Here is a 25,359-nt window from a genome sequence, read left to right as displayed (position 1 = left end):
GAGACTTCACCTGACTTTATATCATCAGGAGGAGATGAATGGCTGAGCCTGACTTTATATCATCAGGAGGAGATGATGGCTGAGCCTGACTTTATATCATCAGAGGAGATGATGACTGAGCCTGACTTTATATCATCAGGAGGAGATGATGACTGAGCCTGACTTTATATCATCAGGAGGAGATGATGGCTGAGCCTGACTTTATATCATCAGGAGGAGATGATGGCTGAGTTTACTTTTTGGGTGAACTGCTCCTTTAAGGTTACTGTCAGGTGTCAGCAGAGCCACAAACTGAAGAATAAATCAGTTTGTTCTTCCTGCTGTCGGTCGGTAATATCAGCTCTGATGTCTGTTGATGTTGATTCAAGATGTCTGACGATGCTGTCGGGCCGGCTCGGCCAGACAGAACAAACAGGGCATGATGGGAAATGTTTAGCATGGAGAACATCCACCATTGATCTCCCTCTGAGGGCTGTTTTCAGATCAGCCGAACGGGACGAGCTTTAACGCCGCGGCTCAGCTCTCAGGTTTCACGGCAGCTTTTAGAGGTCGATACAGGAGCCTGCGGGGGACATTTGTTTGATGTGATTGATGGCAAAGCAAACTGGAAATGAATAAATAGACGGTACATTAGCAAGAAGCAGCATGTCCCGACAAACAGCATTACTGTAAGCTCCAAGTGGCCTTTGTTTTGGGCGGTTTCAGCCTTTAACAGGAGCGAAGACGGTCGGACCTCAGCGGTGGAGGCTGTGCTGAATGTCTGCTCTCTTCCTCTTCTTCAGCCGCGTCACTACTTTAAATAATTACACATCTGTTTTTGGATAATGAGCCTGTTTATCCCCGGGTGTGTGTTTCAGGAGCGTCTCTTCTGGTGCTGCTGGAGTGTGAATCTTCTTCAGCTGCTGCTGACCTCAGAGCACCAAGTGGGGAAAAAATCTAGGTTTTCTTATAAATCTGAGCTGATGTCAGTTGTGCTTTTGAGTCATAAGAGTCCCGAAAAAAGGTTTGTGTTTTTTGTCTCACGTGAAATTAAAACACATTTTGTAGATGTTAGTTAATCACTTCAGAGGTGGAGCTGCACTTCTTTTGCTGCTGTGATATAAAATCTATTTGTTGATCTATTAGGGAAGAAATTACTGAGATGAAAAAGGAAAGGACATGAAGAAATGATTTTAAAGGAACTGAAGAAAAAGAGACAAGACATGAAATAAAAGACGGTGTAGCAGAAGAAGAAATAAGATGAGCAGAAAAAAGACGACGAGCAGCTCAAGTTTCATCTGACAGCAGCGTTAAGTGTTTACCTTAACCCTGACCTCGACCTGTGTGTGTGTGTGTGTGTGTGTGTGTGTGTGTGTGTGTGTGTGCTGCCTGTCCTCTATGTGTTTATATATACTGTGTGTGTGTGTGTGTGTGTGCGCGCGCTGCCTGTCCTCTATGTGCTTATATATACTGTGTGTGTTTGTGTAAAAGTATGTTCACATAACGTATATTATGTTCCCCGGACAACATGTCAAATAGTGTATATACCAGCTGACCTCACCTGACCTTCGTGTGTGTGTGTGTGTGTGTGTGTGTGTGTGTGTGTGTGTGTGTGTGTGTGTGTGTGTGTGTGTGTGTGTTGTGAACACAGTATTTTCCAGTCCATTTAGGAAACACCCGGCTCGTGCAGTGTTGCTCTGTAAGTCACTGTCTCATGTTCCCTGTGTGCTTTTGATTGTTGTTAGAAATGTCCCTTTATTTTTCATTCTTTCATCATTGTAGTTATTTCACTGGAAGCCGACGTGCTCTATAAAAACTAGACATCGTCATCGCTGAAAACATAATTTTGAATATAATAAAACATTTCCCCAGTAGATCCTCCTCAGTCCTACACACTGGACCCTCTCATGGTCGTATCTTCAGCTCCACACCTTCAGCACAAGGTTCAGTTGGACATTTTAACTTTTCCGGACAAAAACAGTCAAATCACTCGACTGAAAATCTCCTTATTTATAATTAATGGGCAATTTTACCACAAAGAATCGAGTGTCCAAGTGAATTATTTAACAAAGATATAAGCAATGAACCTTCTACCCTTCACATGAACTTTACCTCTGAGAGCAGACTGAGCTATTCACATCTTAACCACTTCATTTCTTCATTGAAACATGCTAAAATCAACACCTGCAACCTGACATCTTAATTGATGCTAACGTCGAAGGAGGAAAAGACTCCAAACCAAAGCATGATAAAGGCTTTACTTCTTATGGAGACTTAAAAAGGTTCAATTCAAGAGCCAAGTTCTCGTCAACTTACAGAGGAGTAATAAAAAGCAGCAGGTGTTTGTGAACACATTGTGTGTTTCAACTGATTCAGCCATCGCACTAGTGACCACAACATCACCAGACTCCCTTAACAAATCGACTGATTTTATGAGTTGTTTCATGAGGAAGAACTTAACAAACTTTGCGAGACTTTACTACTTCAAATTCTTCTTCTTCACGCTTCAGTTCTGAAGTGAGATCTGAGACGTCTGCACGGAGCCCAAAGGATACGAAAAGACAACAGCCAGCCAGCCACAGTCTGTTCACCTGCTGCCATCTGACAACAGATGCAGAAGTATCTGCTGCCGTACCACCAGACTACAGAGCAGCTTCACTCCTCCGCTGTGAGACTTCTCAATCAATCATCACACGGCAGCGCACATTTTTCTTATATGGCATAAAGGAACTTGAATTGTCCCTTAGAAGGACAAATAAATGAACCTTTCCACAGCAACAGTTCAGCGTTTGACTCTCACCCTCGTCGTTGATGAAGTCCTTCAGGGAGGCCCAGGTCTTGTTGTTGCAGTAGAAGGTGGTGTTGGCCGCAGGCTGCCGTTGACGCAGTGCACCGTGCTGCGGACGCACTTCTGCCGCAGGTTTCCCATGAAGAGCTGCAGGCCGATGAGGGCGAAGACGCTCAGACAGAAGACGGTGAGGATCATCACGTCGGCGAGCTTCTTCACCGACTGGATCAGAGCGCCGACGATGGTCTTCAGGCCTGCCGGACCGCCGGGGACGCAGACAGGGTTAACATTTAGGAAAACGTTATTGTGGCCATGAACCCTCAATTAACACAATTATATCTTTATCTGACTACATGTAGTTTACAAAAATTTGATTTTAAATTGAACCTAAAAAAAAAAAAATCAATGAAACACAAGCAGCTGCTTTAAACAAAGGGTCACATATGTCGTACTTGAAATGCTTTAATCAATGAATCAGGGACGATAAAGATGGCAGCCACCTTCACTGAAGTCATTATCCAAATTTACAGCCGTCTCTCCAAAATGCAAAAATCCAAAATAATTCACTCCAGTCCCAGAGGGGACATACATTTTGATTTTGTCGAAGAAAAACTTGAGGACATCAATATCTTCTTTGTTCCACAGCTAATTAGACCAAAGGGCCGCCACCTTTATGCACCACTTATTTAGAGGAAATAAATCACAAAGTAACTTTAAACAGCCAGTAAAAATATAACTCTGCTGTGAGGTGAAAAATCTCCTTCAGCCACATTTGGTTTTTTTCCATTCATGGTCATTTTGTCATTTCTCGGAAGTTGAAAGTTTCCACCTGACAGCAGCTTTACGTTTTTCAAAAGTGTTTCCACTGTGGAAAAAAAAGTCACCGTCACCAACAGAAAGAAGCAAAACAGAGCAGGAACTCCTCACTGACATTCAGATAAAAACACAACACACACGTGAACATATGGTGAAAACAGCAGGAACACAACACACTCCGAACACAAAGGGTGCAGACAAGTTGACTGTCCTCGCCAATCTTACCGAATCGAAGACAACCAGTTTCTCTTTTCACTTTTCATTTTAGTGAATTCATTAGAAACAGACACTTGACTCAAATCTTCCCTCGTCAGTTTAATAAGATCCACATTGTTCTCGTTAGCATGGAAGCGTCTGTGAGCTAATGAATGATTATATTTAGTCATGGCTGCAGTGATGACATGCTCTCCACATGTTGCTACTGCTGCGATAGAGTTATAACATGTGTTAGACATTGTTATAACGAGGCCACTACCACAGCACGAGTATGATTTAATCACATGTTAATAACGCGGCTGGCGCTGCATGCTAACATGCACAGTGGAGTCATACAGAGGCTAGCCAGCGACACATTCAGAGAAATAGTTCAACATTTGGTTATTAAAGTTATTATCTAATCCTTTAATCACAAGATTGAAGCCTTCAGTCCCTCTCAGATTGATTGACCCATCTTTTAAAGTTCCCATGACGTCAGAATCAATCTTTTTTATCACGTATTTAATCACAAATGTCTTAATCTATATCTCACCTATATGCCCAACAATGGGCTGATGCTGTTCGTCCTGAACTCGGGTGTTTCTGGGGCTTTACTTGTTGCTATAGTAGCTGCTGCTAACCAGTCTGTACACAGCAGTTACAGTACTGAGGTGATGCATGACGTTTCCTGATGGACAGGTACCGATAGATTTGTTGCTAAATTACCTGCTAACTTCTGCTAACTGCTAACTACTGTAGCTGCCGTCGGGTTTAGTTAGTTAGCGCGGTCAGCTGTGCAGCTATGATAGCGTCCTATTTGCTGACTAAGACCCGGTCTACATTACAAGATGTTTTTGGAAACTGTCCAGACGAATACCCAGGCACATGTGGACAGGGCCTCAGCCTCGGGGTACCAGGAGTCACATCCAGCAAGAAAACCACCCCAAGGCTGTGATGTTTCGTCCCCGTCCGGCTGTGTTCACTAGAAACTGAGAGACGGCAGACCGCTAACTCCATGATGGAGGGTCTAAAGCACAATCGGCGCTATTAGCGACTGTAAACGGCAATCAATATCTGCGACACATTCCTCGCTAGCTGCCTGTTCTTACAGGAAACATGGCAAATATCACTCCACCTGCCGTTTCATGGGAACTTAAATATGAGGGTCAACAATAAACAAACTGATCTCCTGATTAGACTGGGTTATATTTTGGAGAAGGCTGTTTGGCAAAAATCTCTTCAGAGAAATTTCAGTTTTATCTTTTCATTATTTTGACAATTTATCAACCTCAGGACATTCAGTATTTGAATCTAGTAATAAGTTGTGCCACGTGAGTGGGCGACAGCTGTTATTTCAATTTGTCAATAAAATGTCAGTTCTATATTTAGATGACAGTCGTGTTTTCTGATATATTATATTATATATTTTCAGTTATGGCTAATGGACCAACTCAACTATACGAGTGAAGCTAGCTCAAGAGTGACGTGGTGAAGTTGCTGTTTGCTGAGCCTCTGATGTCCACTCACAACCAATTACCAGGAAGACCTCACTGCTTCTCCCTGCATACTGCCTATGTGTACTGGATTTAAGCGCATGTCAAAAAGCGTAGAGTAAACAGCAGGTAGTATGCAGGATGAGATTTCAAACACAGCCACTCATTTAGCGCTTCCAGCAGGCTCCAGCCAGGAGGGGTGCGTTTGATATTCACTCCCCTGCGTTCGCTTCCTCACCTGGGATGACAGAGATGGTTTTGAGCGCTCGCAGCACCCTGAACGTCCTTAAGGCTGACACATTACCCAGGTCCACAAACTCAGTCACATATCTGCAACGAGCCGGGAGACAGAAGCACAAGAACAGACACACACAGAAGGGTATGACCACACTGAGCAACAACGAGCCGACACAGAGGGAGAGAAAGATGGAGATACCGAGAGAGACAGAGAGATACAGTCGAGACAGGCCAGGTTGGATGGTGGAGGATCAAAGCCGGAGACATCGTCTATGAAGAAGGGGAAGTCAGACGGTCAAAGCTGCTCACATGGATACAAACTGGAGACAAAGTCGAGTCAGGCTCAGATCTTCAGATTTGACTTTCAGTCTCATCAGTACACTCGTTCTTCATCGTTCTGGGTGATGAGTGTATATTTTGGTCTGACCCGGGGCAGGAATCACCCCGCAACATTTTATTTGTCATTTCAGCTATAAAAGATACAAACACATTAAGTCCTGTTTCCTCCAGGACCAGGGCAAAGGTCTTGATTAAAGGGGAATTCCAGTATTTTTAATCCCGGCTGTACATTTACATGTTCGGGTGTGTAAATGGTTGTTTGGGAATCAGCAAAGGTCTCAGACTTTCCTTCAACATCAACTACGGCTCTGTTCTGTCCAGACTATTAGACGAGAAGATGCCAACTAAACAAATCAACTCATTACTAGCATCATTACTTTTAAACCTTGAGAACTTGATGCCATAAATGTCATAAATCAAACCATAATCGACAGTGACGTGGTTTTAAATCACGTTCTGTCTGAAGCACCTATTAGAATAACTTCATTACCTCATTTTTATATTCATGGTTTGGATTGTTGTCAGACTCTTAGAGTGACAACCTCAGCCTGTAAGGGACAAAAACATTTAGGAGACGTAACTTTGACAGTAGCAGTTGCCCCAAAGGATGACATCTGCCAGCCGAGGCGATCTACTGGACCGATTCAAAACCTTTTACACACCCAAACCTGTAAATACAAGGCCCAGGTTTAAAACACCAGACTAAAATGCTAAAGTTGATGTTCTGTTTACTCTGAAATAAAATAACATCTCCAGTTCAGGATCATGTGCTCAGCTTTCACATATCTGACTTTTCCTTCCTTACTGTCTCTTCAGTTCAGACCAGGTGACTACACCTGTGACCCCTGATTGGGCAGAGAGTGGGGAGTGGGCGGGGTGCTGGTGCTGCAAGACACGGCAGACATGGGACGGACAAGAGAGGACGTTCACGACGACGTTACGATGACGAGCGTTTGTTTGGGGGGGTTTTTCTGTCCCTTGTCGCCCCCTGGTGGTGGTGAGGCCTTACCTGGGATGACTGAGATAGTTTTCAGGGCTCTCAGCACTCTAAAGGTTCTCAGCGCCTGCAGGTTCCCTACTTTGATAAACTCTGTTAACAGCCTGTAGGGGGCAGTGTGGTGGTTGTCAACATACAACAAAAGAAGAAAAACATAACAAAGTCTGAAAATATGGTGGTGATTTAAAAGTACAATCCTGTTTTGTGAGAACCAACAGTGACCCAAAAATGTTTGAAATGCTGCGAGTCAGGTTTAAAACAACAGGAAGCTGTCTGCAGGTTCAGAGGAGCTGCTGGCTGATGTTACAGATCTGGAGAGATTTAGATTAAAGGCCCAACCCTAATACACCCCTCAGCCTGACACTTAGCCCTACTGCGCCATTTTGTGTGATCATGCTTAAGAGTTGGATGAGGTGTTCGGACTACATGGCCCTCCGAACGGACCGAGGGTTATGAGAACTGTTGTTTTTGGTTGTATTTTAGAAAAAAACAGTCCAACCCAGACCCGGCACCAGCCGTGTAGCTGCTGGTTCAGCATAAAAACACCTTTATATGTGAACTGTAAAGAAATACAAAGAAATGTGTTCATTTAAACTTGACTGAAGTAAAAAACAGTATAATAGTAATAATTCCCATCAGCACACAGCGTATAATGAGCTCAAATGTGACAACGGGTTTGGATGCAGCCGGGTTGAGATCGAATCGGGAAGGGGCCAGGTGACGGCGGCCATTTTGGGCCCCCATTTAGTTCAGAGTCATCTGATCCCGAGCTGCTAACGGCCCTCCATTACGGATCATGTTTCACTGGCGTTGACTGGCAGGCTGATTGAATTACAGGGGAGGCTGGAGGCGGTGCAGCAGCCAGAACCGGCCGTCTAGATGCAAGTAAAGATGACCAGAAGACAGAACCAGCGACAGCACAGACAGGCCGGGGCTAGCTGGTTAGCATGCTAACTTTGATATCACAGTACATAGACGTCATAATGTCAAAACTGTTTTGTCTCTTAATTAATTTTCAACTAAACTTCGCCTTTTTGTTTATCAATAAATACTTTATTGAATCTGATTCAGTGATTACGTTGGAAAGTGAAAGAGGAAGAGTTGATGACAGCTGATGTTCTGCTGGATCGGGGTCTCGTGTCTTTGAGGTAATAACTCAGATGCTTTTTAATTAACATAGTGACGATTAAGTCAGAGAGTTTGACGCCAAGAAGAAATAAAACGCTGATCCTCTAATGCTGTGAAAATGGCTGACGAGCCTGGTGCTGCTGGTCCGGTGATGGCAGCCATTAACATGTCATTACACCAGTAATATCACTAACACAGGGGCGGGCCGTGTGTGTGTGTGTGTGTGTGTAGTGTGTGTGTGTGTGCGTGTGTGTGTGTGTGTGTAGTGTGTAGTGTGTGTGTCTCTGTGTGGTTGGGGAGGGGAGGGTGATGGACTCTGTTACCATGGGAATCCTGACTCAGTGGGAGGGGAGGAGGGCATCAATCAGACATGTAGTGTGTGTGTGTGTGTGTGTGTGTGTGTGTGTGCGTGCGTGCGTGTGTGTGTGCATGTTCGTGTGTGTGTCTATTTTCCGACCATCACTCTGGTTTTAATAAAGCCCGGGCACAGAGGGGTGATGTGTCAGGGGCAGAGTGTGTGTTCGTGTTTTAAGACGTAAAAGATGTGTGTGTTCATACATATCACGGCATTTTTTTTGTGTGTACGACCACACAGGGTTTCTATCCTTGGTGTGTGTGTGTGTGTGTGTATGTGTGTATGTGTGTGTGTGTGTGTGTGTGTGTGTGTGTGTGTGTGTGTGTGTGTGTAGAGGTGACTTATGTGTCCCTGTCCTGCTAAAGATCCATCTGACCGCAGGACAGCCCTCGGTTCAAGGACACACACCTACTGATATTTGTAAGTGTGTGTGCGTGTGTGTGTGTGTGTGTGTGTGCTGCTCTGAGGCAAACAGATGGGAGATGAAGGAAGAAACAGGTGGAATATTTAAAAAGAAAACTGTGTGTGTCATTTAGTCTTTCGGAGATTTTTAGAGATTTGGAGAAACCCCCACGAGAAAAGAAGAAAAGAAGTGGAGAGCCCGGCAGCTGTCACAGGAAAACAGAAAACAAGATAAGTTAGAAATTTGCAGCTAAATTCACTTATTTCCTTCTCTCAATTTAGTAATTAATACTCTCAGATGAGTGAATAATTGCTGCTCGCCGTCTCCTGAATCAAACCCCACAATTACTTAATTTAGTCCCTCAGATTAACATCTTCATTCATTTGTCTGTATTGTCTCCACAGTCTCACTGCAGGCCACTTAAATCTGATCGATTTATCTCATTAACATCACACATGTTCTGTGGAGATTAAGTTAATAACTTCAGGAAATCTGCAGCATCATCAAGTTTTTTGTTTTTTTTTGGCAAAGAATAAAGTGGATTCATTAATTATGTTCAAGGGGAATGGGCGATGATAGAGGGTGGTGCTTTAAAAGCCAAATCTGAAGTGTTTCTACGAGTCCACGGGTCTCTGTTTCACTCGTTACACAACTAAGTTCATGTGGTCAACAAAGAGCAACGCTGTGAGTGTCTTCCAGGAGAGACTGTGAGAAGAGGTGAGCGGTTAACTTTGTATTGTTGTCTGAACCTAACAAGTGTTTTTGTTGCTTGAACCTAATAAGTGTCTTTGTTGTTGTCTAAACCTAACAAGTGTTTTTGTTGTTGTCTAAACCTAACAAGTGTTTCTGTTGTCTAAACCTAACAAGTGTTTTTGTTGCTTGAACCTAACCAGTGTTTTTGTAATAATGCGCTGCTGCACCTCCCTTTGACATCTGTCTCTCTGCCAGGGTTGCCAGTGAACATAATCAAGGAGCAGTTATGTTCCCTCCAAAACATATTTAGAAGCAAATCAACAGTATAAAAAGTGTGAAGAGGTGTAATTGCTGCTCCATGAAGCTTCTAAAAATTCCTGGATGAAAAGTGACTTATTTTGGCGGGTTGATAAGAGGAAACAGATCTACTGACTGCGGGCAGAAAGCAGCTGATGTCTGTTTTAAGAGCAAACAGTTTTAATGGTGGATTTGTCCTTTAAGTGAAGACGTCTTTGGCGGCAGGTCGTCAGGCTCCTATTACGTAACTCTACAGACTCAACATCTGAGGGCACCTTCATCACGGCGCTTCAATTTAGCGGGCGGACCGGTTGGAGGTGACACCGCTTCATTACACCTCGCACTAACCTCGGAGCCGAGCCTCGGGGTCAACTATTGATCCGATCGGTTCATTCTGATCGTTTATCTTCTCGGCGCCGTCCCTCGCCGCACGCTCCCGCTCTTTAGCTCCCTGATTGATCGCCACCTGATCGCTAACCAAACCAAACGGCAGCGATTTTCCATCAGTCAGTCAATTACTGAAGTGGACAGGTCACGCTCTTTCTCAAAACGTCAGGCTGACGGCGTTCAGAGGGGAAAGAGGCTCAGAGCTGCAGCTTCGGGCTCGACTTGACGGGTTGACATCATCGTCGTCATTTATGTCCTGAGTGGGTTTAAGGAGTCCTGAGCTTCTTAAACCACATGGGTCACACTTCTCTCTCTCTCTGTTTATTTCTTTTTACAAAGTCACTGAGTAAAATCATCTTATTCATCGAGTGGATCATCCAACCAGCACGTTTGTCACTTATTTTGTTTGTTTGCTTGAAACTTATTCGCTGTTTTCACCTGAACTGAAATATTCGGAGGAGATATTCAGTTCTCCTTCATTATCTGTGATACTTTACTTCAACACGTGTATTTCTTTATATCTCTAAAAGTCTAAATACACTGTATATTTGTAAATATGTTAAACCGTTCAATTAACAATAAAACCTAAAAGTATAATCCACAAAACCAAGCAGGATTGCAGCAACATGCTGCATCACAATGAGTCTTTCAAAGGACCTTTCTGGTGGATTTATGTTTTAAGAGAGCGATAATTCATCTCATAAGGTTTATTAATAATGAAACTTTAAGAGTTGTCGTTGGTGGTGCTTTCAAGGACGCTCTGTCGGCGGCTGAAACAGATCGCTGAGCTGAGCTGTGAGAAATACAAACAAACAAACATGATCATTTTGAGGACAGACTGAAGTTAGTTGTTGCTCTTGATGGGAGTAAATTGTTGAATAAAGTGTTAATATTCAGGAGCAGGAGACGATGGTAGCTGTAATAACTTCATCAGAGCAGGTGTGTGGTCGGAGGTGAACTCGTTCTGGAGAGAAATAGTTTAAAAAAAGAAACAAAGAAGAAACATAATTGTTCCTGACGAGCTGACAAACAGCCTCAGGGGAGATGTTTCTAATGAGGGTCAAACAGCCGCCCTCCTTCGACCCCCGACCCCCCCAGATCCCTCCGACCACACAGGACACACTGCAGGGTTTCATTCAAGGAGAGTCCAGGTCAGCGGGTAGAGCAAGGCACTAACACTGCCCGGGTTCAGGGTTCAAATCCCACCGAGGTCACCGTCCTGAAATCCGTCATCAACAACTCTCCAAATGGCTGCTCTGCTGCCAACTGTCATTTATTTTTTTTTTATGTGAAGTTTAAAGATGACTCAGTCCAAAGTATCAGAAGCACCTGGTGTTGGACACTGGGGAGGTGAATCCAGAGAACAGCCGTTAAACTGTCTTGACTTTGCCTCATTAAATCCTAATTAATCACAAGACAACAGATTAACTTCGTCTGGCAGGAGACAATCAAACCTGTAAACGTGTCCTGAAGTTAGGTTTTGCTTGTTTTCTTGCACAGAAAGAAGACATTTAGTGTGACGTATTTAAGTAAAGTTCTGCTTTTAAAATGTTACTAAAGTAAAAGTATACATGTGATACTATCATGTCCACCAAGGAGGTTCTGTTCCACTCCTTGTGTTGGGTTTTTGTTGGTTTGTCAGCAGGATTACACAAAAACTACTGTACGGATTTCCACCAAACTTGGATGGACGATGAGTCTCGGCCCAGATTAAAGACCCGTTACTTCTGGTGGAGGAGTTTTTTCTGACTGTCATGTTTACATGCACACTAATAAAGCGATCATTATCTGATTTACGGAGTTACCAGATTATTCAAGTTGTCACGTAAACAGCATAATGCGATACTCTTTCTCAGATAAAAGACGTAGTTGGATTTATGAGAAATCTGATAAACACACGAGGTTTTTGCCCAATACGTCTTTTTATTCATATTTTGTGAAGTCATGATTTAATGCATATTTTGGGTTAAATTTATAATCTAATAAAAGCAACTTGTCAAAATAAAACCCCTCAAAATCCTGGAACAGTGAACGTCCTGGCTGTGGAAACATGGATCCTCCTCTCAGCTCCGACTCGTGCTTCTTAGGTTTATTAATAAAAGGCGACGCTGCAGCCTGAAGCCTGTTTTTCTCTCTTTAAGTGGTCGGAGCATTCGACTGACAGCACAATGAGACAACTTCTGTAGTTAGAGCAGACTTTCTCCTGACTTTGCAGATGTGTCTGAATTTAACACGTTTGTGCTGAGCTGCACAAACTGACGTCAAACAGAACCTCGTCGTGTTTCTGCTCCTCGGCTGCAGACGGGCCAGAATTAGTCTTTATTCTTAATTCCACACGCGGCTCTAATCCCGTCAGCACAACGCTGTCGTGTCAAACCCGGCTCCTCTTTTGAACTCGCTGATTATTTCCACTCACTTCTACTTTGCTGTTATTTTCCTGAACAGATGTTTCACAATAAAAGCCTTCCAGCAACTGAAATTGCATAACCGCTCCTGACGGGCTTTTAATGTGACACATATACAGGAAGTGTTGGTTGTTCTGCAGACTGACGCACACTTCAGATGTTTGTGGAGACTTTCCTCTGAACGTATGTTTAAAATCTACAGTTTCTCTTCACATTATTACTTTTTATTCATTTATTATTTCCGGCATTTTGTTTAAAAGAGACACAGCTGTCATCGACACATTGTTTTTGTAAAATTTTAAGTATTAGTACTTTTTTTTTCCTTTCAAGGTTTTTTAGATTCAACGTTTTATCTGTAAAGATTTGTCTCTTCATCTCACCTCAGTGCTACAACAACTGGTTGATAAAGTACGTTAATTGAAGATATTATATTGTGAATGAAAGAAACACAGAGCAGATTTTAGCGGATGAACGACGCTCCTGATGCTGTCGCTTCCCCTCGAGTGTCACTTCACATGACCTTCAAAATAAAGCTTGCTGTCAAACATTTCATGATGAGGGGTTGATAAAGTCGTGGCTGAAGGAGATGAGTTGACTGATTATGCAGAAAGTTTGACATTAATAACTTTTGTGGTGTTTCTGTTTTCGGGGAATTGAAAATTTCAAGGAAAGCAGATTCGAACTACCTCGTCCTCCCCGAGATGAAGACCGAGCTCACTGGTCGCCAGTTTGACAGTGACGACGAGGTTCTCACCAAGACTCGGACTTCTAGACGGGATCTGTTTGCTCCACGACCGCTGAAGTGTGTGAATGTAGAAGTAGACGATGTTGAAAAATAAATGTGTCCCTCCTCTGACTGTTTGACTGTCAGTGTGATGACTATAGCTTTAAGTTTTAGTTTTAACGGGCCTAGCTGCAGTTGTTTGCGTGTTGGGAGTGATTAGGGCTGGTTATCTGCATCTTAAAGAAACTTCTCCATGTTTCATCGCAGCACAAACCATCGGCTGCAATCACACAGCTTCCAGCAAGCTAGGGTCAAATATCAAGCCGGTGACGACGAGGATGATTGTGTGTGTGTGTGTGTGTGTGTGTGTGTGTGTGACTCACGCCATGACAATGACGCTGAAGTCGAGCCAGTTCCAGGGGTCCCTCAGGAAGGTGAAGGGCCCCACACAGAAACCCCTCGCCAAGATCTTAATGAGAGACTCAAACGTGTAGATACCTGTGAAGGTATACCTGAGAGAGGGAGGAGGAGGAGGAGGAGGAGGAGGAGGAGGAGGAGGAGTGAAAAAAAGGTCAACAACGGCGAGGGAAGAGACGTTACAGAGGACGGAGAGAGAACGAGAAGAGAGATGAATAAAGAAAAGAGGAGAGAGAGACGGAGAGGGCGAGATAAATATTCATAAAATCAGCCGAGCTGCAGACAAACATCCTTCACTTATTTATTTTGTCCCCAGAAACAAGTTTGACCCGACGGGCTGTCAACTCAACCGAACAAAGACAGAAGGCTGGAGGGAGAGAGAGAGGGAGGGAGTCACGTCAGCTCTGCAGCCACAGCTGGAAGCCGGCGGGGAAACATATTAAAGGGTCAGTTCATCTAAATCACAAACACATGTGGGGTCCCCCAGTCAGCCTTCAGGTGTCCAGATACAGATTTGAAAAATTACAATCAAATTCTGAAGCAACATCTGAAGATAATCCTCATTTTCATCGGGAACTGTTTCAACCAAGAAGCTGTTCAAAGCTACAAAATCTGTGTTGTTCATTTCTGGGAAATGATGACAAAAAGTATAAACACAGTCAGATGACGTCATCGTTTCGGGGACGCACTGTGTTAAATTAAAGAATGAAATGTTGACTTTTTATGTTTCTGCAAACCAGCGATACCTTCAAATGTGTGCACGTTGCACGTGCATGTGCACATTAAGTCTAATATGGACATTTTCTAAGATACGTGTCATGTTCATGTTACCAGTATGGCAAGATGGCTGCCTCACCAGAGACCACTGTTCAAGACAGCGTTTCAACATTTCTCAGCGTGAAACCGCTGGACGACGCTTTAACACGACGACAGCACATTTTCCTTCCACGTTTGTGGCAGTGAAACCAGGTACTTTGAGGTAAAACGTGACTAAACCTAAGCAGACGGCTTCACACAGTGTTCATCACACAAAGAGAAGCCGTCCGCGGTTTGCAGGAACATAAAATGCCAATTTCAGTTCTCGTGACTTTATTAAAATGATCCATGTGATCACACACACAGAAATTAAATGAAAGTATTCAGTTGTTCTGACTGTGAGTGTCCAGAATCTTCCCTCTCAGAGAGCATGAAGACCACAAACAGCCCAGTGTGTTTGTGTAACTTGCTAAATGACTCATAATGACTCATTTTTGGGGGTTCAGGTTCATGACAACACTAGTTCACACAGCAGATCAAAAGTCTTTGGCTGTGATTACAGTCTGTGCAGAATGATCCGCCACATGTCTTCCTCGTCCTTCCTCCCTCATAACCTCGTTCCCCCGGATCAGATACCGTTACAGTACCACAGTGTGCTGGTATTCCTTGGCAGCGCTACAGTCACCAGCGGTGAGACGGTCTGCGGGAATCCCCGACCCTCCCGCTTTGATTGAGGGATACAACTGGTCACAGACAGACAGACAGACAGACAGACAGACAGACAGACAGACAGACAGACAGAGAAGTTTCCAGGTGTACTTACTCCACGTATTTGGCCCAGTACGCCGGCTCGGACATGGCCATGAAGCAACAGTTGGTCAGGATGGTGCACATGATGAACAAACTGAATAACGTGAGCGGGTTAAGGAGAAAGAAGGTTTCACATCATGTTCACACCTGCAGAAACATTCAAAATTCACTTTATATTAAATAAATAAACATGAAAACACTGGATATTTATAACAAGCATTACAAATCTAGTTGTTTTTAGATATTTTTGTGCAGAAATGTGACATATTATATCTTTAATGATGATAATTGATGTTGTTAACGAGCGACCACAGCGTTTCAACACTGATAAGCCTGAAACCACCGGATCTTTTTAACAAGCCATCAGGACATTTCCACCTGCTGTTCCAACATTTGTAAGAGTGAAACCTGCTGGATACACCGAACATATCACAGCTTTAATAAAGCCTCACAGTCCATCCTGAGCCGGGATCAGGTTGACTGGGTAACACCTGTTCTAAGGTGCTTTATATCATCAGGTTTGACCCGCTGAAGCCTCAGAAGTGTGAAATAGTTGTTAGAGTTTGTCAGGTAGCAGGTGGCAGGTGGAGGTTGAGCACAGAGGACAATAAGTGCCAGAAAGAGAATTAGACAGTCGATTTTAATGTGCCTCTCTGTGACTCCGGGCTCTTAGTGACTGTGGATAAGAGCACAGGCTCAGATGTAAAATGGAAATGTCCTCGGTGTAACGCCGCCGATCGAGGAACTGAAGCTTTTATGACTTGTTCCCTCATTGTGAGTCTCTGTGGAGAGTGTCAGCTAAACGCCCGAAATGTAAATGTAACAACGTCTTCGTGCCACCGTGTGTGTGTGTGTGTGTGTGTGTGTGTGTGTGTGTGTGTGTGTGTGTGTGTGTGTGTGTGCGACTACATGCCGAAGTGATTTTACATGTTCCTTTTTTTTTAAATACCTTTCACTGATTTCCCATTAGGGCTAAATAAAGACGAAGTGAACTGAAAGGCTGTGCCGGGTTAGCATGTGTGCTTCACGGCTCCCCTCCGACGCCTGCCACATTCAATACAGCAAATTAATATGCCATTAACAGCGCCGGTGGGAGAATGGGCCCACTCCTGTCTAATCATCACATAATGGGGAGCGGTAACTTTCCAAACTGTCAGAAGGCAGCGATACATGTTAAATATCACCTTCACCTGCCAGGTTCAGCACGCTACACGCGATGAGGTGGGAGAGACTTTGTGAGACCTGCTCAGCTGTCAATCACAGCTATAAATGAATCATAATTATTGTAATTTGGCAGAAGGAACATACTCCCCATGTGAAAGCGGCCCAAACTCCAGCTGAAAGTTGTTTGAGCTGCAGGGTAATTGTTGATTGAGTGCCGGCTGTAATGATGTTGCCGGAGCGCGGTGGCAGGCGGCGAGATAATACGCTTACCGATTGACAAACAACGCAAATGTCCCCCCGCCGCCGCCGCCACAGAGCCAGGAGCTAATTATGCCGTAATGATAGCCCTGCTGTTATGGACCTCCCAGGCCACCGTACCGGTAATGTCGTTACACCTCCCACATCCACCGGGACATCTATACCTCTCGTACCTTTCTGCATGCACCATCATCAGTCTTTCTAATTATTGCTCTTTGTTTGTTTATGTTTTACTTTATTATGTAGTTTTCATTATTATATTATTGTAATTATTATTATATTATTATTTTGATTATTTATTATTTTTATTTCTTGTATTTTCTTTTTTAAATCACTGATATTTGTCTCTAAATCCATTTTTTGTTTTTTTAATATCCCAAGCTCCTTTTTTAATCACTTGTGATTTGCATTTTGATTTGATTGAAAGCTGCTACACACTTGTACAAGAAGCTAAAGACAGAGACAGACGATTTATTTTAAAAATATTTCTTTCAGGGGAGTTTGAGGTGCTCTACAGAGTGCTTTTATTTTGAAAGAACCAATCATTTGGTCTAAAATAGTGAAAAAGATATTTAATTAACAATCACATCCTGTCCCTTCCATCTTCAAATTGACCGATCATTTCAACTCTTATTTAAAAATAATGTGGCTTTCAAATAAAAACTAACATTTGTTTTTTTAAATATTTTTCTATAAACTATAATAACTCCTCTAATCAGATCATCATCTGGGAGGGAGGGTCAGTTCAGTCTGTCAGAGTCATGTGGGACCTCCAACACATAAATATTACAACATTAACATAAAGCTGATTCAGTGCTGACACAGCAGCAGCAACAATTAACGATAACACAATATATTAAACTTCGTTAACGTGACTGTGCAGGTTGCTCGTCCTGGAGGCGTTCGACTGTTCAGCCTCATCAGTCAGCTCGTCTCCAACACTACATGTTCGCTCAACTGAAATATGAACGCAACACTTTGGTTTCTGCAAGTTGAAGTAAAAGATTGGCAGTCATCGTGTATCACATGTTGACTGCAACAGATGTCACAAGTCCTGAGCGAGCGGGTCAATATCTGGTCTGACCAACGAATGATACAACATTCAGTTCACGTTTTGTCACATGTGTGTCCTGCGCTCACAGTACACAGTCCCTCAGCCTGTTGTTCAGCAGCTAACTCAGTTAGCACAAAGCACACAGCCCCTGAGCCATGGAGCGGTGTGTTTTGTGCCAGGCAGGGCTGATGTGCTTGTTGTTTCTCCGTGCCTCCTGCCCTTTTTAGAAATGAGTCCTAAAACCCAGAAATCAGTTAGCATGTTAGCACATTGCCTCAAAGTCTGTGAGTTTGTTGACTGTGTCTTCAGTTAAATGTGTGAAATAAGGTGTGTTACAGGCTGAACATAGTTACATGATTTGTTCATCATTAAATGTCCACAGTTTAATTATAAAGCTCTTCATGTGTTAAAAACGGTTAGCGGTTGCTAACAAGTGTCTGAATGAGGCTACAGAGGTTGTCGGGGACATTAAACGTCCTCACAGCGAACACGGAGACTCATCTGCTCACTAGTCCGTCTTCACAGGCCACTTTAGTTACACACTGTTCTGACTCTGACTTTACAACTCGTACATTGATCAGTTTATAGAAAACCTGGATAGTAATTGTGCAGTAAGACGCTCAGTGGTGGAGACGTTTAAGTCATGTGACCGTGATGTCGTCTGTTTGTAGCCTAGCATTAGCTTTTTACTGCTACACATTTAATTTACGCTTCAAACATCACAGAGTGGAGTTCATCTGTGGAGATTATCTGGTGAACAGAACCTGGACGGATCAGAAACTTGAGATTATTTTCTGCAATAATCCAAAATCCATCTGAATAATCTCATCAGCTTTTTGTGGAGGGAACCAGGACGATGCTAACTTCAGAGTTAGCCTACAAAAACCCGTCATCACTACACCGCTCTGTTGTTTCTTACCGACCCCAGCTTTAACTGAATCAACTTCACTCGAACGTCTGTTAGCCGACTTGGACTCACACCAAAAGACTTACAAACAGCTTTGGCGAGAAAAACAACACTTCACTAATACTGTGGTAAAAAAAAACAGACAGTTTGACACGATTCTTTAAAAAACCATCAGGTGTTTCCTCAAACCACAACACAACGACGGCTCGGCTCCACCAACACATGAAGACTGAACGACACGCAGACGAGTCGAACACAACGAGACACAGCTGCTGGATGTTTGCAGCTTTGAGGCGTCTGATGGATTAATGTGGTCCCTGAGCGAAACCTCACGGGACACAGCGTCCAGCGTGTGTCCTCCAGAAAGAGGCCCTCTGGGAAATGTAGTCAAACACTGTTTTCAGCCAAAAACTACGATAGTGAGGGGAAAAAACACAAACACACAACCTTTGTTTCATCACAACAACTGGTTGAATGTGTGTCCGTGTGTGTCTGTGTGCGTGTGTGTCCGTGTGTGTGTCCACCTCACACCACAGCTTGTCATTGTGGCGCCACTGTGGTTGGGCATAAATCCAGAACACACTTGATCGCACACACACTTAAAAGAGCACTCATACACAAACACACACACACACACACACACTTAAAGTCCACTTCACCAACACAACTTGTTCTCAAACAGTCAACACACACTTGTTCTAATTTTTGTTTCGTCTCTCATTATAACACACACACACACACACACACACAAACACGCTCAGACAAACACACACCCTGCACATCAGCAGCGCCACACCTCCGACGGCGACCTCTTCCCCCACTTATCCTCCTGACAACAGCAGCGTGTCCGCCGGCTCGACATCTCTCAACACCAGCAGCCGCTTCCCGAAGTAAAAATAGACGAGTGTGAGGTGAGGGTGGGGGAGGGGGGGTGTCGAGGGGGAGGCTGCTGAGTTTTGGGTGTGAAGTAATATCTGTCATGTCGGCGTGGCGTCTGGAGCTCGAGGTGGACGGCGGCGTGGAGCTGGACTGCGGCGTGGGACGAGCGACCGGCCAACGCGCCGCAGCTGGAGCCCTGGAGGCTTTTCAACAACACCTGGAGCTTAATTTAATATCGTTCTACGGCCTCCAAACAGGAAGTGACATGTTTGTTAATGATGAAAAGGAAAATTGAAGATATACTTTGAGTTGTAACGGGTATAACGGTCGATTATCTGTTTTTGGAAAGCTTCAGAAGGCCCAGCGGTATGAAGACGGTGTCGGACAGGGACGAAAACCCTGAAGCAAATTAAGCAAATTCATTCAATTACTGCAATTTAACCTGCAGCTGCAGCAGAGACGTCATGTCCTGTAGTCCTCTCCAACATTTTATCTGTTAGTACAGGAAGTGCACCTCAAAATGTTTTCACCTCGTCTCAGGTTCATTATTTTATTTTCAGCTCCTTCGAGAACACGTTCACATGCTTTACTGCTCTCACGCTGTCAGACAGCAGCTCTGTGCTCCTCAGTCCGAACCGGCCCGACGCTTTCAGTCAATTATGACGTAAACAGATGAAATTACAAGATTTAAAAAGTCAGAGTTATGGATTTTGTTATGACCTAACTTTAAAAGTGACTAAAAGGTCAAAGGTCAGGTGTGTGTGCGTGTGTGTGTGCGTGTGTGTGAGATCAGAGACCACCTTGATGGGAAATATTTACGGGTCATGTTTATCGCTCTCCAGACAGCTCGAGATGATATCTGGCTTAGAAATACGACACTTCAACACACACACACACACACACACACATGATTGGTAAATACGCTGTCATTCCTTCACTTGTGCCTGGAAACCATCCAGCTGTAGGAGTCAGAGTAAACTCTCGGAGAGGATTCAGGATGTAAACAGAGCAGCAGCAGCAGCAGCAGCAGCAGCAGCAGCAGCAGCAGCAGCAGCAGGAGAGACCAAACCCTCTGTGATAACTGTTGGGATAGAGAGCTATTTAACACTCATTTATTAATTTTATTCTGAAAGTGTAACCAGACGTTGCATACAACATAATAATGTTAACTTGACCGTTAAGGCCTCTGACCAAGCTGCCAAATTTGACGCGTTGAGTAAAAATGTGAGTATTTCCACATGTGAACTGATGTGAGTATATTTAACTTGTGCTTGAACATTTAATACTTTAAGTACATGAACTGTGAGTCTCAAGTACACGAGTGTATTACAGTACATTTAATATAAGATACGTTCAGGTACTTTTGATAACACTGGCTATAATGTTATTTACATGTGTAATGAATGTCGTGTGTGTGTGTCATCGCTGCAATAATTGGTTTTGATTCACAAATTTAAATTGAATTTTTTTTGTGTGTTTCGTAAAATAACATTTATATTTATCTCCCTAAATTAAAGTCATATATCAAATATATCAAAATATATTGATTTTACATTTGTAAACACCTCCACTGCTTATCTTCTATTATCATGAAATGCAGGTTGATAAACTACATTAATCACAAACCCCTTTAATATGTCAGGATTTATAAAGAGCTTCATGTCCTTCAAAGCAAAGAATGCTGTTCATGTTAATTCTCATTAATAAACATTAATAATCCTGTAACACTGAAACAATATTATAAAAACATGATGACTACAGTGTGTGACTACATCTCCTGAACCTCCCGGACTAATGAATAATCATCAGGGCAGAGCAACGAGTTGTGTGCACAGCGAGCGTGTTAGCATGAAGCTTAGCATCACTCAGCATTGTATAAGCTGAACAGTTAGCATGAAGCCGATCACTCAGCTCTGTGTATGCTAACCTGTCAGCACAGAGACGTCACAGAGCACCGTGTCGTATCAATAAACCTGCTAACACACACACACAGACACACACACACACACACACACACAGACACACACACACACATACACAGACACTTACGTACGTACATTTACATCCTCAATTAAACATTTAAAACAGATAGTGCAGTGATTTAATATGACACAATTGTTTTTTCAAATATTTAACTATAAAATGTGAGACATGAGTGAAACAGCTGTGATATCCTGACATTTTTAGTCCTAAATATGGGTCAAACTGCCAAAACACTGGATCCTACATTTCCCACAATGCACCTTTTATAAGACGCCCACGTCGTCTTAACTCCACACCTCCAGTTTGAAACACAAACTTTCTGTTTAAAAGCTCAAACTAGCAACTGAAAACTTTTTCATTTTAACTTAGTAAATACTGATTGCAATCCATTATTAATGTCATTGATATGAAGCTCACTTCACTGTGCTATTCAGCCTACAAACAGGAAGTACGTCTGCCAACAGGAAGAGTCATCGTTCTCCCCGGTCACTGTCCCCGGGTAACGGAGGAACAACTCCTCTCACCACCGCGACTTGAGACGCGTCAAAACCTGCCGACTGATTAATACGACCGGCTGTTTTACTGACTGTTCACAGACCTGAGATCAGAGTTTCTAGCTCACACTGGACATTAGCCAGGCTGCTAACGCCAACAGTAACTCCACGGAGACACACTGCGAAAAGTGAAAAGTCATCTGATCTCTCCAAGTCCAGAACAAGACTTCAGACTTCATATTTCCTCTCCTGTGTTTACGACTTTTTTTGCCCAGATAATCTAATTAAGTTCTGAAATGTTTCTGTGAAAAATCCCAACTTGTTATATTTTATTTTTTCTGCATGTAAAGCCGAGAAAAAACTAATTTTCATCACAGAATTATTTATTTTTTTCACTCATGGAACAAAACAAAAAATCAACAAAATGTATTTGTGGTCACAGATTATTATTAATTTATCCTGGAAAACCTTTTTCCCACCCGATCACAAGTCATAAACACAAGAGAGAAAAGACTTTCACTGGCCCCTCAGGGCTTCCGTACTTCACAGACCTCCTGCAGAGCCACAGAAAACCTTACACAGACACTTCTGACTGTATTAACTGGTGTTTGCTTTGAGCTCTCGGTCATAATTAAAGGCGACTCGGACGAGTTTATCGATGTTTTTTTCAACTCTTCTCTCACACAGCAGCGTTCAGAGACTCTGAGGAGACACAGGAGCAGTCAGGAGGACATGTCCTCCTCCTTTATCCCCAGTGGACATTAAGCCTTCACAGACCATGACTATCAGACTGACCTTCACGTGTTCGTCTGTGCACTGCCCCTTTAACCGTGAATAAACACTGTTTCTAAGTCTCCCTCCATTCACTGCCACAACTCCACTGGATTAACCACCAACTGCTCTCCACTGTTTCACTGCTCCGGACGCCTGCAGTGACAAACCACCCAGCCTTCATCTGTTTGTTTACATTATCGCCCGTGCTGCCGTCAGGGTGGCCTGAGCGCTCACACACACCACGCTGAGCTCCTCCAGGCTGCAGGGACGCTGCTCTGCTGCTGACCTCTGACCTCTGACCTCCCCGCAGCCTCCCCCCACAGGCAGCAGCGGATCATATCACTGCGGAGGCATCATGCGTCACGAGTACATACAGTAGCAGCAGGCGTACTGAGAGCCCAAGGATATGAGTGGACCAGGATCTTGATGGCGATTCTGCGGATGGGGTGGAAAGGGCTGAAGATGTAGAGGGCTGATGTGGCACTGAAACGGAAGATGGCCTTCCCTTTGTTCAGGACTATGAAGGTCTGTGAGAAAGACAGAGACACAACAATACTGTTAACATGTGGAAGAAGAAGAAGAAGATTGTTTCAACTGATCCAACCATTGAACAACATCACCAGACTCCCTTCACAAATGTAGTGATTTTAAGAGTTGTTGAGCTAAAACAAACTTCATAACGTAGTGAAACTCTGTCTCTGACAGATTCTGAATCATTGTCTCCTTCTTGTAAATTCAGCATTAAATGAAAACAGTAAGTTGTTTGTTTCCTTGTAGAAAGTGTCAGTTTGTGGCAGCATGGCTGCACCAGCCTGTCTGCTTCTGTGTCTAAAGTGCTAAAGTCTGACCTGCCAACATTTAGCAGCTGTTTGAACACACTGTTTACACTGATTTCACCATTTACACTCAATTTATGAAAGAAGAAACATTTTATTGATCTAAACATGTCACATTTTACAAATACACTAAACAGTAACCAGTATAGGCGACTTCTTTGTCCCCAGACTCCCTTAACAAATGTGTCAGTTTAGTGAGTTGTTGAGTTGGAGACACTTTATAAACTGTGTGAAACTCTGTCTCTGACTGATTCTGACTTATTTGTTCCTTCTTGTAAATTCGGCAAATGTTCAACATGAACTTCTTTCTGTCTTTGAGTAGAAACGTGGAGTCTGTTTGTCCCAGATGTTTATCTGCATATAGAGCAGGAAGTGACATCTGATCACAAGTGGTCACCTGAGACGGATGTTCATGCCAGGTGTGAACTGACGGGCGTAAAGCTGTCCGCTTGTGATCGGATCACTCAGGGCAAATGTTGATACCACAGCCTCTTACACACACACACACACACACACACACACACACAGACACACACACACAAACACACACACACACACACTCAGTCACCTCCCCTCTGGTCTTCAGTGAAGTAGGCTACCAAAGAGTCAATTTATCTTCCAGGGCTTTTCCAAAAGCAGATAGGGTGTTTCTATAAACCTTCACCTACAAACACATTCACACACACACACACACACACACACACACTCTCTCTCTCTCTCTCTCTCTCTCTCTCTCTGGGTCACCTACCCTCTTGTCTTTGAAGTAGTACGGGTCGATGTCTTCCAGGGGAACGCCCACCAGATGAGACGGGATGTCGGCGAAGATTCGCGGCAGCTGTTTTCCTGCCTCCAGGTCGGGCCGGGGCCGGGGGAGCAACACGTCGCCCAGGTCCTGGCACGCACGCGCACACACACACACACACACACACACACACCATCAACACATCTGGAACACATCTCACATCTGCCTGCTGGAGCTGCCTCACATCTCTTCATTTTATTCTGGTTTTAACCAACATCTCATCGTCTGCTTCCTGTTTCATTGTGTCTGAATGATTATAATGCTACCTGGTTGTGTGTTTTTGTGTGTACCTCCTGGTAGTGTTTGTTGCGTCGGGCCTCCTCCTGGGCGATGCGCTGCTCGATGGCCGCCAGGGAGTCCGGCGTGAAGCGCTGAAAGCTCTCTGGTCCCATTGGAAACACACAGCCAGCCATCTTCTCATCCTGATCCTGCTGCTGACTGGCCCAGTATACCAGCTGCACACAGAGACGGAAAGGATCAATATATCTCATCATCAATGAATAATCTAATGTGCAGATAACCACATACTCTTGTACGACACTTGCAAACAAGCCTTACTGTGCTTTTTTGTTTTTTCAGTGTGTTCTTGAAAGTTAAAAAGCCCAAAGTCCAAGAAGAAGCTCCTCTCTCCCACAGAAAACACTGCTCCTGAACGCCTCGTCAGCAGTCCCGCCTTTAATTCTGTGACTTTGTGACATCACAATGTCACAATGTCGAAGGAAGCTAACTGGAAGCTAAAAACACGACAGAGGCGACCAAAGACACAGTGAGCGGTGCTGGCTCAGGCGTGTGTGAGCTGACCAATCAGAGCAGACTGTGTATTCAGGAGGCGGGCCTTAAAGAGACAGGAGCTAAAAACTGAAAACTACCAAAAAAGAGTTGAAACTTCACGTTTGTTTCGCTTCAATGTTCAGTTTTATGTGGTGACAGCACGGTGCTCGAGGTCTGGTCAGGAATGGACACAAGTCAAACATCATGTTTTGTCTTAA

General features: G+C 43.7%; 1 protein-coding gene across 1 annotated transcript in view; it reads right to left on the bottom strand.

Annotated features, from left to right (window-relative positions):
* The window catches only part of LOC141014356 (sodium channel protein type 3 subunit alpha-like), a 261,166-nt gene that overhangs the window by 194,002 nt on the left and 41,805 nt on the right, over nucleotides 1-25,359 (bottom strand). The window contains 8 exon segments of the mRNA XM_073488095.1: nucleotides 2,780-2,845; nucleotides 2,848-3,021; nucleotides 5,510-5,601; nucleotides 13,620-13,748; nucleotides 15,233-15,322; nucleotides 23,141-23,259; nucleotides 24,317-24,460; nucleotides 24,661-24,825. Of these exon segments, the coding sequence (XP_073344196.1) occupies nucleotides 2,780-2,845; nucleotides 2,848-3,021; nucleotides 5,510-5,601; nucleotides 13,620-13,748; nucleotides 15,233-15,322; nucleotides 23,141-23,259; nucleotides 24,317-24,460; nucleotides 24,661-24,783 (937 nt within the window). The 5' untranslated portion in view covers nucleotides 24,784-24,825.

This window comes from Pagrus major, chromosome 19 (genome assembly GCF_040436345.1).
Source record: "Pagrus major chromosome 19, Pma_NU_1.0".
Taxonomy (NCBI): domain Eukaryota; kingdom Metazoa; phylum Chordata; class Actinopteri; order Spariformes; family Sparidae; genus Pagrus; species Pagrus major.
Note: the sequence above shows the minus strand (reverse complement) of the source record. Positions and strands in the feature narration are given on the sequence as shown.